Source organism: Scyliorhinus canicula, chromosome 15, assembly GCF_902713615.1.
Source record: "Scyliorhinus canicula chromosome 15, sScyCan1.1, whole genome shotgun sequence".
Taxonomy (NCBI): domain Eukaryota; kingdom Metazoa; phylum Chordata; class Chondrichthyes; order Carcharhiniformes; family Scyliorhinidae; genus Scyliorhinus; species Scyliorhinus canicula.
The window spans coordinates 88065314-88082957 of NC_052160.1; the positions used below are offsets into that span (position 1 = coordinate 88065314).

The window sequence follows — 17644 nt, forward strand, 5'->3', positions numbered from 1 at the left end:
CCTATTTCCTTAAAACATTTTGATTTTGACACTATGTTTCAATTTCCCAATGACATTAATCGATAAACCTGTCACATGTATCCTCTCCATCACAAATACCATCTAATCGTATCATGCAACAATTCAGCAGGGGGATGGGAACCTAAATTGTAGTCCCAGTGTACAGGATGTTGAGAGTAGTGAGGTCAGGGATAGGGTTAAAAGTTCGAAAGAGGGCACCGGCAAGCAAGACGCTGGTTTGAAGTGTGTCTACTTCAACGCCAGGAGCATCTGGAATAAGGTGGGTGAGCTTGCAGCATAGGTTGGTACCTGGGATCTCGATTGTTGTGGCGATTTCGGAGAAGTGGGTAGAGCAGGGACAGGAATGGTTGTTGCAGGTTCCAGGATTTAGATGTTTCTGTAAGAACAGAGAAAATGGTAAAAGAGGGGGGTGTGTGGCATTGTTAATCAAGGAAAGTATTACGGCGGTAGAAAGGACGTTTGAGGACTCGTCTACTGAGGTAGTATGGGTCGAGGTTAGGAACAGGAGAGGAGAGGTCACCCTGTTGGGAGTTGTCTATAGACCTGCGAATAGTTCCAGAGATGTAGAGGAAAGGATTGCAAAGATGATCAGCTACTAGTGGTGTACTGCAAGGATCTGTTTTGTGGCCACTGCTGTTTGTCATTTTTATAAACGACCTGGAAAGAGGGTGTAGAAGGATGGGTTAGTAAATTTGCAGATGACACGAAGGTCGGTGGAGTTGTGGATAGTGCTGAAGGATGTTATAGGTTACAGAGGGACATAGATAAGCTGCAGAGCTAGGCTGAGAGGTGGCAGATGGAGTTTGATGCGGAAAAGTGTGAGGTGGTTCACTTTGGAAGGAGTAACAGGAATGCAGAGTACTGGGCTAATGGCAAGATTCTTGGTAGTGTAGATGAACAGAGAGATCTCGGCATCCAGGTACATAACCTGGGTGGCAACTTTCAGGGATTTAATAGGGCTGTTAAGAAGGCATATGGTGTGCTAGCCTTTATCAGTAGGGGGATTGAGTTTCGGAGCCACGAGGTCATGCTGCAGCTGTACAAAACTCGGGTATGGCCGCACCTGGAGTACTGCGTGCATTTCTGGTCACCACATTATAGGAAGGATGTGGAAGCTTTGGAAAGGGTTCAGAGGAAATTTACTAGTATGTTGCCTGGTATGGAGGGAAGGTCTTACGAGGAAAGGCTCAGGGACTTGAGGTTGTTTTCGTTAGAGAGGAGAAGGCTGAGAGGTGACTTAATAGCGACATATAAGATAGTCAGAGGGTTAGATAGGGGGACAGTGAGAGTCTTTTTCCTCGAATGGTGATGACCAACACGAGGGGACATAGCTTTAAATTGAGGGGTGGTAGATATAGGACAGATGTCAGAGGCAGTTTCTTTACTCGGAGTAGTAGGGGTGTGGAACGCCCTGCCTGCAACAGTAGTAGACTCGCCAACTTTAAGGGCATTTAAGTGGTCACTGGATAGACATATGGATGAAAATGGAATAGTGTAGGTCAGATAGGCTTCAGATGGTTTCACAGGTCGGCGCAACATCGAGGGTCGAAGGGCCTGTACTGCGCTGTAATGTTCTATGTTCTAATGCATCTCCACACCTGCCTCAACACATCTTTTGAAGTTCTCTGTCTGTGCTATCCATGTCTGTCTCAACCATCTGAATGTCCACCATGCAAGCTTTCCATCCTCAATGCTTTGTAACATTCAGAACACAGCCTGTATTCCATTGAGCACCCAGCCCAGTTTTCCTGTCCTCTACTTCTTCAGGTTTCCAATTTCAGGTTTCCAATTTAAAAGTATCATCTACTTCTCAAAGCCTTTGGCCTCATCCAGCTCTACAAACTCCCGTTTATCTCTCTCCTCGCTCGCTTGCTCTCTCTTTTTCTCTCTCTCTCTCTCTCTCTCTCTCTCTCTCTCTCTCTCTCTCTCTCTCTCTCTCTCTCTCTCTCTCTCTCTCTCTCTCTCTCTCTCTCTCTCTCCTTCCCTCCCCCCCGCGTGAAAAAAATTCTCCATTTTCCCTAACTGCACAACCGTTTATCTGCCCCTTCTTTTCACGCCATTAGGCCCCAGGGCAGTGTTCTCATTCCGGCCCTAAATCTCCACCTCCCCCTCTTCCTTGACTCCTTAAAACCCACCTGTTAAACCATTTTTCGACTGCTGCAAAGTTTATGGATTGTTGCGTGCCTTGTACATCCTATATTTAACAATGGCAACAATATATTTCATGAAAGTACTGCACCAACCTTGAGCAGAGTAAATGGCCATTTTTGATATTTATCAATGTATTTGCTCATTTTTGTTAACTAACTGCTAGGGCTTCTAGCCTAGTAACAGTAATTTTGTCATGGCATTGACCAGTTGGGCTAAATAAACCTGTTGTGCTACAGTTTTTATTTAAATGAAGTCCCTAGTCAGTTGTTCACAATTTACATTGATGATTTGGAGTTGGGGACCAAGGGCAATGTGTGCAAGTTTGCAGATGACACTAAGATGAGTGGTAAAGCGAAAAGTGCAGAGGATACTGGAAGTCTGCAGAGGGATTTGGATAGGTTAAGTGAATGGGCTCGGGTCTGGCAGATGGAATACAATGTTGACAAATGTGAGGTTATCCATTTTGGTAGGAATAACAGCAAACGGGATTATTATTCAAACGATAAAATATTAAAGCATGCCGCTGTTCAGAGAGACTTGGGTGTGCTAGTGCATGAGTAACAGAAGGTTGGTTTAGAAGTGCAACAGGTGATTAAGAAGGCAAATGGAATTTTGTCCTTCATTGCTAGAGGGATGGAGTTTAAGACTAGGGAGGTTATGTTGCAATTGTATAAGGTGTTAGTGCGGCCACACCTGGAGTATTGTGTTCAGTTTTGGTCTCCTTACTTGAGAAAGGACGTACTGGCGCTGGAGGGTGTGCAGAGGAGATTCACTAGGTTAATCCCAGAGCTGAAGGTGTTGGATTATGAGGAGAGGTTGAGTAGACTGGGACTGTACTCGTTGGAATTTAGAAGGATGAGGGGGGGATCTTGTAGAAACATTTAAAATTATGAAGGGAATAGATAGGATAGATGCGGGCAGGTTGTTTCCACTGGCGGGTGACAGCAGAACTAGGGGGCATAGCCTCAAAATAAGGGGAAGTAGATTTAGGACTGAGTTTAGGAGGAACTTCTTCACCCAAAGGGTTGTGAATCTATGGAATTCCTTGCCCAGTGAAGCAGTTGAGGCTCCTTCATTACATGTTTTTAAGGTAAAGATAGATAGTTTTTTGAAGAATAATGGGATTAAGGGTTATGGTGTTCGGGCCGGAAAGTGGAGCTGAGTCCACAAAAGATCAGCCATGATCTAATTGAATGGCGGAGCAGGCCCGAGGGCCAGATGGCCTACTCCTGCTCCTAGTTCTTATGTAACCAAGTCCATCTGTAATGTGTGACAAGTAAATGTTCTCATTGAGATTGTGGGTATAAAACCTCTAGTCTGGTTGCCATGTTTGTTTTGTCATTCAGTGGGTACTTTCTTACAAAGCAGCAGAACAGATATCACAGCAACAGGAAGGCAGATCCTGTTCAACTGAACATTTTAGAATGGCTGACGGTTCCCCTTTTTTCCTCGGTATCTGGAAGCTTGGCTTTTTTAAATGATGCAGCTGGGTACCACCTAAACTATTTTCAATGTGTGAAGATGGAAAATAAATTTAGTCATCTTTGAAAAGTCGAGTGAGTCAGCATGTGGTTCTGTGGTTTTACAAGTTATTGCTGTTCCTCCCTACCTTTGTCCCCACTCCTCTTGTCGATGGGCAAAACACTTGACTTGTGGAGAGAGACATCAGACTTGAGTTCACCCTTTCTGAAACAGCTCTGGTCAAATTATAATGACACCAGTCTTGTGGAGTGAGCAATTTGAGATGAAGCTAATCTGAATCTGCATTGATATGGGGAGCACTCGGAACATATGTTCAATGTAGACTTTAGCACATTCGGCCTAGTAAGAGCTGGGTAATAACTAATTTGAATTGATCTGCAGATGATGTGGAATTTGAAGTATCCTCTGACAGACGGACTGGAAAACCAATTGCTGTGAAATTGCTAAAAGTGAAGCCTGAAATTTTGCCTGAAGAAAGGATTACTGGACAGGTAAGGATCAGTTAAATTGCTACACTGATCTGTTCTTTTCAACATAGATTTGTAAAATATAGTTTTGAGCCAGCCATTTTTTAAAAATAACTTGGTAATTATATATTTTCTCCATAAATGTTTACTGTGGGAATTCTGTAAAACTACATCCTGAATCTAGTATTAGTGCAATATCTGTAACATAAATCTAACCACCTCTTCGATAGCTATTTCAAAATAGAGCCATGTCATGCCAGTTTTTAAAATCAATTTGACTGTTTTATGATGAGGAAATCATGCAACAAGCCTGATCTTTTTCAATATTGACACTTTCAAAGCTGAGGGTGGGGGTAAAAGTTGCTGCTTTAAATTCTTTGTTCTCCACATACCATTGGTTGCCCTTTAAACCAATACATCTCACATGGAATGTTGAGGTTTAGATTCCTGCCCCTTTGAGAGAACACCTTGTCTTCATCTCCCATGCAGTGATACTGAAAATACCTCTGTGTCTGGCTTTGGCTTGTTGATCCAATTTTGAGACTCAAACTGTATTGGGATTCCACATGTATAAGTCCCTGAGGTCTGTGTTTTGAAACAAAAGAATTATATTTTTACTGCTGTTTCCAAGGTGTAAAATCCTCATGACTGCGTAAATTCCGTACAACGAATAGGAGATAATCTCTTCTTTCGAAGTCACAAATGAGAAATGACCCTGTTGCGCTTTCTCTTCCTGTTCTTTCACATGTCAATAACACCAGTCTGTTCAAATCCAGGTAACCTAAATAAGCAATGCCATTCCCTTTTCTCCCTTTCTCAACCATTCTATTTAATGTATCCACTCAGTTTTTTCCTGTAAAATTATGCTTGTAGTACAAATTTTTCACCATTGCAAAGTTCACTAATTTGAGTATCAACATTTTTAAAGTACCTACTTCAATACAAACTACAACTGTGGAAAAGCCATAATTGGTATGAGGCAAGCCTAAATTGATCGAAAAGTCAAGAGAATTGACAATCTACTGAAACTTTATCTTTCCATTAGCTCTGTGATTCCCCACTGTTTCAGTGTATCTTCCCTCTCCTTTCCATCTGTCAGCTGTTCCCTGTAAATTATCTCTACTCATCAATCCTATATGTACTCTTCATCTGTTTTTCCAATACAAACCAGTTTCAGTGAGATGTTGAAGTCAGTTTGCCCATTCGGAAGCAACTTGCTGGATTCACTTGTCACTTACCATTTGGTTCCAGTCAGTCCTCTTTGTTCACGCTCTTGTCCTGTGTTTTGATTCCCAATACAACTACACTTGCATTCTTCAAGCTGGATGCAAGCAACCTTTTTCACACTAAACATTACTTTGTCCCAAGTAGTCTCCTAACTCTCAGGTTTGAATATTGCTGTCAAAGCTCTTCTAGCACCTTCCTGCTTGGTGATATTTCTTTCACCTTTGAAATAAGCACCTAGTTAGTGCTACACTGAACCACTCTGTTTAGTTAATCTTTACCAGAGGCTTTTATATTATTCTACACCTGTTCCTGCATTTGAATCAAAGCGTATTGTGCTGTATCATTCTCTAATTCATTCCTTCCTGGGTAAGCACAATGGAACTTCTTGACTTTTCTGTCTGATGTCCTATAATCTTTTGGGAAAATCTCGTGCTTCCTAATTGCACTAAAGACCTTGACCCTTCAATCAGATTTCTCAATCTAAAAAGGTGTATTTTGGAATTTCAAAATTTACAGTACTTTTACTGTTTAGAGAGGAGACTGTTCTAGTAGCCATGAAAATAAATGGACGACCCAGAATCTGCAGAATAAAAGTGGTGGTCAAATGCTGGCATAAATTCTGTCAGGTTCAAAATCTGCACTGATATATTTACATTTCAGTAGTGAAGATCTTGCCAGGTAAGTGTATATAGAAATTCAAATGTTTTCTGGGAAACAGTTCTTGCTTTTAGGTGGCTAACATTTCACTGATCAAGGGAACTCATGGTGCTTCAGGAGAAGCATTGATTTGCAGCTGACATCCCCAAGGCAACGATTAATTTTTCCATGACAATACAAGAATCAAGCCCAGTATTTTTGCTCCATGTTCCTTTAATTTGTAAGGAAAATGGGTGTAGGTCTGGAAGAGACTAGTTGAAAGTTGATCCAACTTTATCAACAAATGCTGCTCACTGGACTTTTGGACTGTGTTAACTTGGGGATTCTGCCACAGCATTCAGGTGTCATACTAGTACTTTGGAGTACTTGTTTCTGTTAATCATGTTATAGGGTTTTGCACATGGACTTCATAAATGTTGGGAACTATCTCCAGTTTTGCCTATACTTTTGTGTTCTAGGCATATTGCTTATACTCGTGGCCCAACTGGGTTAGAACATTGTTTTACTTATTTAGGATGCTGTGTAAATAAACAGTCTGTATACACATGAAATGGGATCGGAACAGGTCTGACATTTGGACCTGCCAGTTCTGTAGGCATGCATAGATTAAAATAAGAACAGAATATGTATTTTTCTAATGGAATTGCCCTTCAGTTGCACCAAGATTTTTTACTTTCTACTTCATACAGCTATTCTTTCCTCTGACTTATCTTCCATTTTCCAGCTCCTCTCCTGCAGGTCCCACCATTAAAATTTGCCCTATGTGAAACAGAGGCTATTCTTTGTCACAAGAGGGCAACCCTGCTTGAAACTAAAGCATTATGATTGTAAAAAGCCCTTCACCTGGGCATAATAGTAGGGTGCCTCATTCAACCATCATCATTACTAGGCCATTAATCCTACTGGGTGGAGGAAATTTTGCGATAAATGCTGCAATAGTTTTGGCTAGAGAATACCAGAAAAAACAACGCTTGAAGGATTCTCTATTTGAAATTGTCAGAATGCATGTGAGAGTTGTATTGTGACCTCTAATGCCCTTCCTCTTCTTTGGTTCCTGTCCTCTATCCCACCTCTAATCAACTTTTATTCCTATACCATAAATGGAAAGGAGAAAATCATGTTTACTCTTGTGTGAATAGCTGCTTAGTGAGAGCTAACGAGGAAGAAAGCAGTAAAACTACCCAGCCTTACTGTGTCCAAACCTGGACAAGTCATGATGTTCAATAAACTGAAGTATTTACTTGGCAGTTAAAAGTGAAATTTCAGATTCTCTAAAGTGCAGCCCTGTTTATCGGACTATAGAGTACTTGGACCAGTACTAGCAATCCTATCGCTTATCCCATAGGTTGATTTGAGACCACTGCAGCTGAACTGCACATAGTAATCATCCAGTTTACTCATCATTGGGTCCTAAGGTTTTCAGTGGTAGAAAAGCTGCAAATATATTGGTAGGCATTATTAGTACAAATGCCTCACTGATTGCCCCAGCTGGATGAGGATAACATTCGCAACAGCCCCCACATGCAAAACTGGCAAGGACAAAGATTGTGATTTTCGGTTTGTTTGACGTGATGCGGAGTGTTCAACTTTGATGCAAGAGTGCTTGGTTTTGTGTGGATGGATGGGTTAGCACTGCAGTGATTGAATTTTGGAAATCAGAAGGGGCTTTATGCTTTCAGGATATTTTAAGATGGGAATTGTTGACTGCAGCAGTTTAAGATGACAGCTCACCACCGCCTTCTGAAAGGCAATTGGGGATGACAATAAATGCTGGCAGATCAGCGATACCTGCATCCCATGAATTAAGAACTTGTGCTGGCATCCCAACTAGATAGCCAAGCACACAAGTGATGTATTTTTGAAAAAGACACCTTCAAAACTAATCCTATTCCTTAATTTAAGATAAAGTATTTCATTTAATGAGAGAGAAGCTTCTGCATATTCTGGTTCATCAGCTCATCATCCATTCTTGGACCTCGCTCTTAGTGAGACACTAGCTTTTCAAATGAGGGGTATGTTTTTGCCCCTTGATGCTTTGGCTCTTAAAAATGACAGATTTGCTAACTATTGTTTACAAGAGGGTATGGAACACTTCCATTGTGATGCGCAAGAATTATAATCTGAATTCTGCACTCCATTGAGTAGGGTTGAATGGATAATCTACTTGATTAAAATGGAGGCAGAATAGAGTAGCATTAGATCTGTTTATTCTTTAAATATGAGACAGTTTCCCATGTTCGATATTGTCATTCTATGGGGTGAGTGAACTATATGTATTAGTGCTTTTTTGTTCAGATACGAGGGCAGCTGTGCTTGTGCTAACACTCGAATCCCACGAAGTGCGGTGTTTAAATTCCAGGTGGCTTCACAATATTCTACCTTTTTTATTTTTCAAAAAGAAAGTCCTTGTGGAACAAAGTGTGGACCACAATGACATCTTCATACTTTGGGCAAATGCTGTCATTCGGCCGTTAGATGAGGATTAGTTTGAAAGGTTAGCCAGTAAGAATCGAACAAAGATGTTTCTGCCTGTTGCTTACTGAGGTGCATGTGATTTGTGGAAGATAATGAGTTGAGATTTGTGGAAGATAATGAGTTGAAAGTGTTTACTTTTTTTTTGCTTCTATTTTATTTTGAAGTTATACCCTACATATTCCTTGTCTCTTTCCCCATCTCCTGCTCTTCTCCCTTGCTCCCTTCCCCCCTCCTTCAGTAATGGGGTTCTTGAATATAGTTTTTTTTAACTGATTTTTTTTTTGATCTTCCTAGTTTCAACAAGCTCAAAGGTGTGACCTGATCTGTAATGAACATCCCCTTCACACATTTTTGATAGAGGGGATTAGAAAGGGGTTTCCTGCATGGAGGCGTGGAAGGGATATTACATAATCCAAAGTGAATCTCTTAAAAGGGACAGATGATTGTAATGACTATCCCATTGTATCACTATTTTTCCCATGGTATGTGGAGGCTAACTTGTTTTCATGATTGAAGGAAAGAAACTATACCTTATGGTGAGTAAGCCATCTTGCTTTAATCGAAGAGTGTCTGCAAATTTCTTACTATTGATTTGGTGTCTACAACTAAACCGTTTCTTAGCAACCACTGACCTGAAAAAGAGCACTTTTTGCCAACAAATCAGCTGGAAATCAGGGGTTGAAAAGTTTGATGTAGTGGTTTGGAAACAGGCATGCCAATATATTCAGGTTGTCAGGCCATTGCACATCTGATATTTACTGTTTCAGTACTGAATTACTGCTGCTACATGCTGTTATTTGAATGGGATACCCAGTGGCAGAAATCTGGTACTATAACAGAAGGTCATAGTTCTTCAACAAATTCATAAGACATTGGAGGAATATTTTCTACTGATCTAAACCCAAAAATAGAGAGACATAGGGCCTTGATCAGTGGCATTTTCAACCCCTGGAAAGCCTTCATATACCCTCCTGACATTATTCTTTGTTATGTCATGGTATGTCCAGGTTGTCTGTGCTGCTCCCCTTAACCTTGAGAACAAATCTGGGCTGAAACCTTCATCTCCTGGTCAGACTTCAGGCAGTGTGTGCTATGAACGCAATGGGGTAAGATTGGATTTTGTCTTTCCAGGTAATAAATGATCTTCAGGTAGGTTGCCCATAAAGGCACTGAGTTTAGGCATGCATGCATACATCAGCCAGATTGTTTGTTTTAAATTAGATGGCTCCTATGTTGCGGGTAACCTCCACACCCAATTGAAGTTCCATCCCCCATAACCTTAGTCCTTTTACTTTTAGCCTGCTGTATGCTAATTTTGGGCTGTTTGCCAGTTGGGTAGTGTTTGAAAATACTCCCATGTGGAATAAGCTTTAAGTAGTCTAGCTTTTTCTAAACTTTGATTTTTAAAGATTTGAAGTTTCACAATGTACATAATGAAGCAAAAGATTAGTTTTGTTTGACAGCAGCATGGAAATGTACAAATGTGACTTTGAGCTATCAACTAGATTCTACCACTGCAGAAACAATGGCTTTTAAGCTACAGTCCTTCAGTGTGTGTTGTGCATGCTCTATAAAACACTTGGAAGATGTGCCACTTTAAGTTTAATATAAATGCTTATTTCAGCCCCTGAAAAAAAAAACTAGCTTCTTGCAAAGCCTCACCAGCAATGATTCCAGCGTCTTTACCTGCAGATGGAGCCTTAACACACCAAACTCCAAGATGTCACAATTTTCTGATTTTAAGGGAACGGTATTTGTTTTTGAAAATAAGTAGTACATAGAGTACCAAAGATGTACTTTGATGTCACCTGACCTCTGTATGAAGGAAGATACACGATCTAACAGCATGCAATGCTATTATCGCAATGATGTGTGTTCCATTCTTTGTGCTGAGATGCCTTCTGCCTTGTGTTATTGGGCAGTTTTTTTCTGGCCTGAGCTGTTCCTAAAGACATGCACAAGACAAGGCCATAGCAAAATTTTTCATTTTTTCTTTATGCTACAGAAAAGGTTTCAAGAGGGGACCATCTATGGCCAAGGATAATTCCACTTTCAATCCTGTCTGATTTTTTTAGGAGCAAGACTGCCGAAGAAACTGCTGTCAACTCATTTGGAAGGGCTTCCAGTGGGAAACCAGTTCAAAATGGTGCACTTGAAAGATTGCTGGTTGTTCGGAGTGAATGACTGGCTTCTATGAACCTTAAAAGCTGTATACTTCAAATCAGCATGTTAATTTGTCTTGTTTTGATCCTAAGGATTGAGTAACAAACACAAGTTGTCTTCTCTAGTGATCACAGGCAGCCAGGGTTATTATAAAGTGTTAGAATAATATTGGCTTATTTTCATCCATGATTCAAAGATGTCAGCCGTAGATCAGTGCATTGCCTGCACTAATCTCAGCTAGAGGTTGTCCAGTGACTTGCTTGAACAAAAACATCAGCAGTAATGTATTGTGAGATGTATCCACTGACGGCAATATGCAAGTTGCATAACCAGAAATCGAATTCTACACATGCTCATCACAGGAATTCCTTTTATATTGTGGTTACTTTCCATGCCGAGTAATTGGTTTACTTGCCAGAAGAAGGATTTTCCCCACCAGGGTGTGGATTGTTTTGTAGAGAACAGGGTGTACGTGGGGTAACGTTACTTTGTTGCTAATGTTTACTGCAGTTGGGGGAAAAACCTCTGAAAGAAACACTGTTGGTGCCAAACATATTACCTGAAATGTGTATGGGAGATGGGCAACTAGTTGGACTTCCAACGATATAATATTAGCTGTTTGACAAGATTTTTTGCCACTTAATACAAGTGAAAGTGAAATTAACTTTTGATTTTCCTTGGATGCTGTGGCATATCCTGGAATAATCAGTTAGTTTCTGCATTATCCTCCACATACCATGAAAAAGTCTTATCAATCCTGAGAGTGAATTCACTGCCGCATTTTTTTAATCCATTCTTTTTCAATCCATTACTTTTTCAAATATGAGTGTGCCCTGTTGCTATTTCTTGAAATGGTCCACCCGAATAGTGTTTGGTTTAGTGTTCAAATCTTTTCTTGAGTTTGAATCTTTTCACCTCCATGTTTTTCTGTTAACATTTCTGTTCTTTGCCAAGTACCAGTTTTAAAATTTCTAGCTACAAATTTCTTCGGTGATACTTGATAGATTATGCTGCACTTCATGATGTGTTCGAGAGGAGTAAACAAATGGAAACCTGTTTTGAAAGGGAGCACTTTATTAGTTTCATAAGACCTGTGATTAAAAACACCATTTTATTGTGCATTTCTTGGACTATTGAGAGTTACCTACCTACTTACATGATTTAGGAGTAGAAATTTGGTTTAGCCAAAATCCTCCGACTTTGCTATTTTTTTTATATTGAGGACTATATTGGACATGTCAATTTATTGGGGGGGGGGGGGGGGGGGGGGGGGGGAGGAGAGAAAGAGAGAAGAAAGGCAAAGTTGAGTAATTTTAAGCATTTTCCCTTTTTAGAACTGATGGGCACAAGCTACAGGTAATGAGATGTCATCTTTTTGCCCACTAGACTATCTTCAGACTAGGCTAGTCAGGTTTCCTCACCCTGTAACTGACAAGAGGTAGCATTGAGGATTATCATCGTATCCAAACAGGGTTTTATGCAGCAGGAGGTAGCATTGAGGATTGTCATACTATCCAAAAACAGGAGTTTGCGAAGCAGGTTATAATGTTGCCCATTTCACGGACGCGGTGTCTTAATTAATCTCAACAATGATAATGGAGTTCAGGATCAGCTTGTTGCCTGATTCATAGCTGCAACACTGAGGTATCATGTATTGGGAGCTATGCACCAAAAAGCTGGCAATCTGATGAAGCTACAACACAGGGCAATGTATACTAAATAGTAGAATTGGAATGCTGCTGATGCAGCTAAGCGATGCCACAACCAACTGATAAAAGCTCTGCAGTCCTGCCACATCCAGTCATGAGTGGTGGACAATTAAGCATCTTGCAGGAGGAGGCTTCATGACCATCCCTATTCTCTATGATGGAACTCAGCATTTGAATGCAAAAGTAAAGCTAAAGTGATTACAACTATCTTTTGCCAGTAGTACCAAAAATATTAATATTTACCTCCTTCTGAAGTCCCCATCAAGGGAAGGAATCTTCAGCCAATTCAATTAATTCCACGCGATATACAAGCAACTGCTGAGCACAGAATACAGCAAAGACTATGACCCCCTGACTGCATCCCAGCTATAATGCTGAACACCTGTACTCCGAAACTAACTTTGCCTCTGGCCAAACTGTTCCAGTACAGCTGAAATTTAGAGTGCTCAATTTGTTTTCCAATTAAAGGGCAATTTAGCGTGGCCAATCCACCTACTCTGGACATCTTTGGGTTGTGGGGGCGAAACCAATACAAACACAGGCAGAATGTGCAAACTCCACACAGACAGTGACCCAGAGCTGGGATCAAACCTGAGACCTCGGCGTCGTGAGGCAGCAGTGCTACCCACTGAGCCACCGTGCTGCCCTTTTCATTGGCAATGCTATCAAGCCAACTAAAGTTCCTTCCAGGCTGCTCTGCTCCAGTCTTGTGCCCAAATACTGGCAAAATATCTGAATTTCAGTAATGAGGTGAGATTGATTGCTTTGAAATCCAGGCACCATTTGATAGTGTGGCATACTTAAACAAGTTTGGGGGGGGGGGGGGACTCTCTTGAGGCATACTTAAACAACGGGGGGTGGAGGGAAGAGAACTCTCCTGGTTAGCATTATACCAAGCACAAAGGAAGATGTTTTTTTTTAAACGAATCACCTCAGTCTGGGACATCACTGCCGGAGCTCCTCAAAGCAGTGTGGCCTGGCCCAGCTACTTTCCATATGGTCAGAAGTGGGGAATTTAAATTATTGCTTAGTATAAAGTTCCTTTCGCAACTCATCAGATAACAAATTCATTCATGCTCGTGTCCAGCAAATTATGGATCACATTTGAGGCTTTGATAAATGGTAAACAACATTTGTGCCAGAAGTACCGGAGTACCTCAAACAAAAGAGCAACCACTCCCCATGGCACTTAATGGCATTATCATCATTCAATTTTTCCCATCAACGTCCCGGGGGATCGCCTTGGATCAAATACTGAACTGGGAAAGACTCAGGTGCTGGCCTGAAACTGTGTTCTATGGCAGCTAATTCACCTCCTGATTCCCAAAGCTTGTTCACCATCTATGAGGTGTAAGTCAGGAGTGTGATGGAATACACTCCACTTTCCTGGGTGAGTGCAGCTCCAACAACATTTGAAGCTTGCATGATCTAGAATAAATAAGCCTGCTTGATTGGCACATCATCCATTACCTTAAAAACTCACTCACTTAACCACCGGTGCACAGAAGCTGCAATGTATATTGTCTACGAGATTCTCTTCGTTGCTGATGCTCCTTCAGCAGCACCTTCCAAATGGAGACCTCTACTGCCTCGGAAAACCTAGGTCAGCAGCCACAGGTGTACACCACCACCAAGGCAGGCATCATCCTCTCTTGGAAATATATCACTGCGCCATCATTGCTGGGTCAAAATCATGGGACTCCCTACTTAACAACAGCACCCTTCATAAAAACTTACAGAATAGGAGTAGGGCAGATCTGCTCTGCCATTCAGTAACTCCACTTTTCTGTCTCATTCCTCCCCACCCTCAGACTTGAGTCCTTTTGCAGATCAAAAATCTGTGACCGTCTCCATTGCCCTCTGGGATACAGTATTTCAAAAATTTAGCGACCCACTGGGAGAAGAAACTCTCCCATGTCTATCTTAAATGTGGCACCCCCTATTTTGAAACTTGCTTCCTAAATATAGATTTCCCCATGAGGAGAAAGATGCTCTCAACATTTAACCTGTCAAGCTCCCTGACAATCTTGTTTCAATAAGATAACCCCTCATTCTTCAAACCTCCCATGAGGGTGGGCCCAGCATATTCAACCTTTCCCCTTGAGGCAACCCCTTAATCCCAGGAATCGGTCCCAGTGAACTGTCTCCAATGCAAATGCATCCCTTTTTAAAATAAGGAAACCAAAATTATACACGGTGCTCCCAAGTATGGTCTCGCCAATGCCTTGTGCAATTGTAGCAACGGCTTCCTATTTATACTCCATCCCACTTTCCAGTGAAGATGAGTACTCGATTTACCTTCCTTGCAGTACCTGCATGCTATTTTAAAATTCGAGTATGAGGATACCCAGGTCCCTCTACTGCAACATTCGGCAGTCTCTTGCCATTTAAATCTTTCCTTCTCCCTGCCCAACCCCTATCCCCAAAGTGGACCACCTCCTATTCTCCCACATACTATATCTGCCAATTTTTCCCCCCCACTCGCAACCTATTTGCATCCCTTTGCAGACTCTCTTTTTGCATTCTCTCTCAACTTGCTTTCCTACCTATCTCTTGCATCGATCAGCATTTTCTCAATGCCAGATGTTAGGCCAACTGGCTCACGGTTTCGTGGTTTCTGTCCGCTTCCTTTCTTGAATAGAGGTGTTACAATTGAGGTTTTGAAATCTGCGACGTTTCCAGAATCTAGGAAATTTCGGGAGGTTACACCCAATGCAGCCACTTCATTTCGGAACAACCAATGCAGCCACTTCATTTCAGACCCTTAATTGGAGGCCATCAGGTCTAGGGAACTTGACAGGTCCCATTAGTATTTCTAGTACTTTTTCTGTAGTGATTGTGAGTTTTGTTTTAATTTCCTTGTTCCCTTTCGCCTTTTAATTTTCTACTATTCCTGGGATGCTTTGTGTTTTCTACCTTAAAGGTGGATGCAAAATGCTTGATCAAAGCCATTGCTATTATTTCCTTGTTTCCCAGTTAATTTCCTAGTCTCGGACCAAAATTTGCTCAGTTGCTTCTGCCCATATATTTGTATAGAAGACCTGTTTTTGTATTTATTACTCATTTCCTTTCATCCTATTTCCCCATTTTATTATATTGTCATTCTTTGGTTTCTAATTTTTTCCAATATTCTGGACTACCACTGATCATCATAGCATTTGTAGACCTTTTTCTTTTCATTTAATACCATTCTTAGAAGTTAGGCAGGGGTCATTTATCCTTCACATTAGTTTTTTTTTTCAATGGAGTATATATTTTTGAAAGCTATGAATGAACTTCAATGTTTCCCACTGCTTCCCTACCTCATTTTTCCAATCCAGTGTTATCTCCATATTCCATACACTAATTTCAGACCCAGGTTTCTCACCCTTTAACGTGAAATTCTGCATGCCGTGTCACTCTTGAGGATTATTTTATGAGCTCATTCATTCGTTCTTTCTCATTACACATTGCAAGGTGAAAAATAGTCTGACCCCTTTTTGGTTCCAGAATGCTCATGGGCTGGTTTTAATGCAGTCATCGTGGGGGTTATATCGATGGGGAATTAAGGGCTAGTCTTGCTAATGATGTTGGCAACAGTTGCTTTCATGGCATATACCGTTCTATGTAGTCTCTGGGCTGCATCAAATTTCCCATGTACTTGAATGAAATGTTTAAGCATGCTTGAAGTAGCATAACAATAAATAGAGTTTACAGCAGTTACTCTGATTCTACTCTGTGGTCAGCCACCTTGTCTGCTTATGAGACTGTATTTATCAACAGTGGGTGCTTTGCAGTTAATTCAGTGACTGGGGGGGGGGGGGGGGGTCAGTTTTCATGGAAATCAGAAAAGATTTCATGTGGATGCAGTGATGGTGTGTTAGAATGTTATTGCGAATTGGTATGCATTTGCACCCGTAAAGTCGCACACAAGGATTATGCATTCAGCTCTTTGGTGAAGAAACGTTTGTCGGGGGGGTGGGGGCAGAATTTAATCATGGCAATGGGGACTTGCCTGCTAGTTGAAGATCTCTATTTGGAGAAGGCCTGATGGAATTAATTAACTGAGCAGCGTCAAATCTTCTCCAGAATTCTGAACCCTGTGGGCAGAAATTGGAATTCAAAGCTGGCTCAGATGAGCAGTAGCCACTGCTGGTAAAGCACCCAGGGAGAGGACTGAAATTGCAGAAGGATCCAGGCTACATGACTGAGGGTGTGTTTGGGATCATGGGGAGGCAATTGCCAGTTTTGGGGAAGAAGTTGGAAGAAAGGTCAGAGGGGTGACTTTCAACAGCACAGCATGCTATCACACAGTTTTGTTGTTGGTGTCCCTGCATGGTGAGTACTTTATCTACTGCTGCTTGGGTGAGCATTAATTGGCATCCTGGGTGGGAATGCCATCCAGGGGTTTTCCTGCCTCTGACTTAATCTAAGAGTGGGGTTGTGGGGAAGCTGAGAAAACAATTTTTTTTTCTCTCTCCCTTCCTTCCTTCCTTGTCCCCCAACCCAACCACCTCATTCATTTGATTCTGAACATTAATTGATGTGACAGTAGTTTGTGTGCCGTTGATGCATATCTCTTAGAAAGCTTTTGAGGAGGGAGGTGCAGAAATTTTATTCTGACAAAAGGATGGTGCACAGTTGATGTTTTACTCTGATCTATTCACTAAGGGCATTCATCCTTCATATTCCCCTCTAACCCTAAACCTGGATCTTGCATATCCTCCATTCAGTGGATGAACTGCTCTTACCTCATTCAGTTCTAAACAATGTGATGGTATTTAACATTTGTTTTTGTCTCTTGTGGAGAAGTTCTTGGTCAGCTTTGTGACTCCACTACTCCGATAGAGGTTTGAAGTTATCAAAGTAGAGGAACAGTCCTACATCACCCTCTTGTGTCATAGGCATAGAATTTACAGTGCAGAAGGAAGCTTCAATGTGATTGTGGTGACCATTAAGAGTAGAAATTATGGAGGCTGTGATGTCACTTAATTCAGTATGACTCCAGCTTTCACCTGAACTATTTCTGAATTTTTCTAAATTCCAGAAGCCTTAGATTCCTGATCTAATATTATTAAGACAATACAGGTTTTTTTTGTTTAAAAATGGATAGCATTATAATGTGTTCCTTTTTTAAATAATAATACTCGCTCAATGTAATTATCTCTTTAGGCAGTTTTCTTTCTGGTTTTTTTTTTTGACACCTTGAAACGTGTTAGTTGCAATAAGGTGTGGCAGTTGGTTCTTTGTGCCCCCATTGACCCTACACTGGAGGTTATTTTGCTCTCTTGAAAAAGGGTCTGGAAGGACAGT

At 41.2% G+C, this 17644-nt stretch overlaps 1 protein-coding gene across 9 annotated transcripts in view; it reads left to right on the top strand.

Moving 5' to 3' along the window:
• The window catches only part of csde1 (cold shock domain containing E1, RNA-binding), a 129914-nt gene that overhangs the window by 50783 nt on the left and 61487 nt on the right, over positions 1-17644 (top strand). For 7 of the 9 annotated variants that reach the window (XM_038819946.1, XM_038819940.1, XM_038819942.1 and 4 more), the window contains 2 exons: positions 4036-4145; positions 9488-9586. In XM_038819946.1, coding sequence (XP_038675874.1) covers positions 4036-4145; positions 9488-9586 — 209 coding nt within the window. The remainder of the gene's footprint in view (positions 1-4035; positions 4146-9487; positions 9587-17644) is intronic. The other 2 variants (XM_038819943.1, XM_038819944.1) reach the window with 1 other exon arrangement.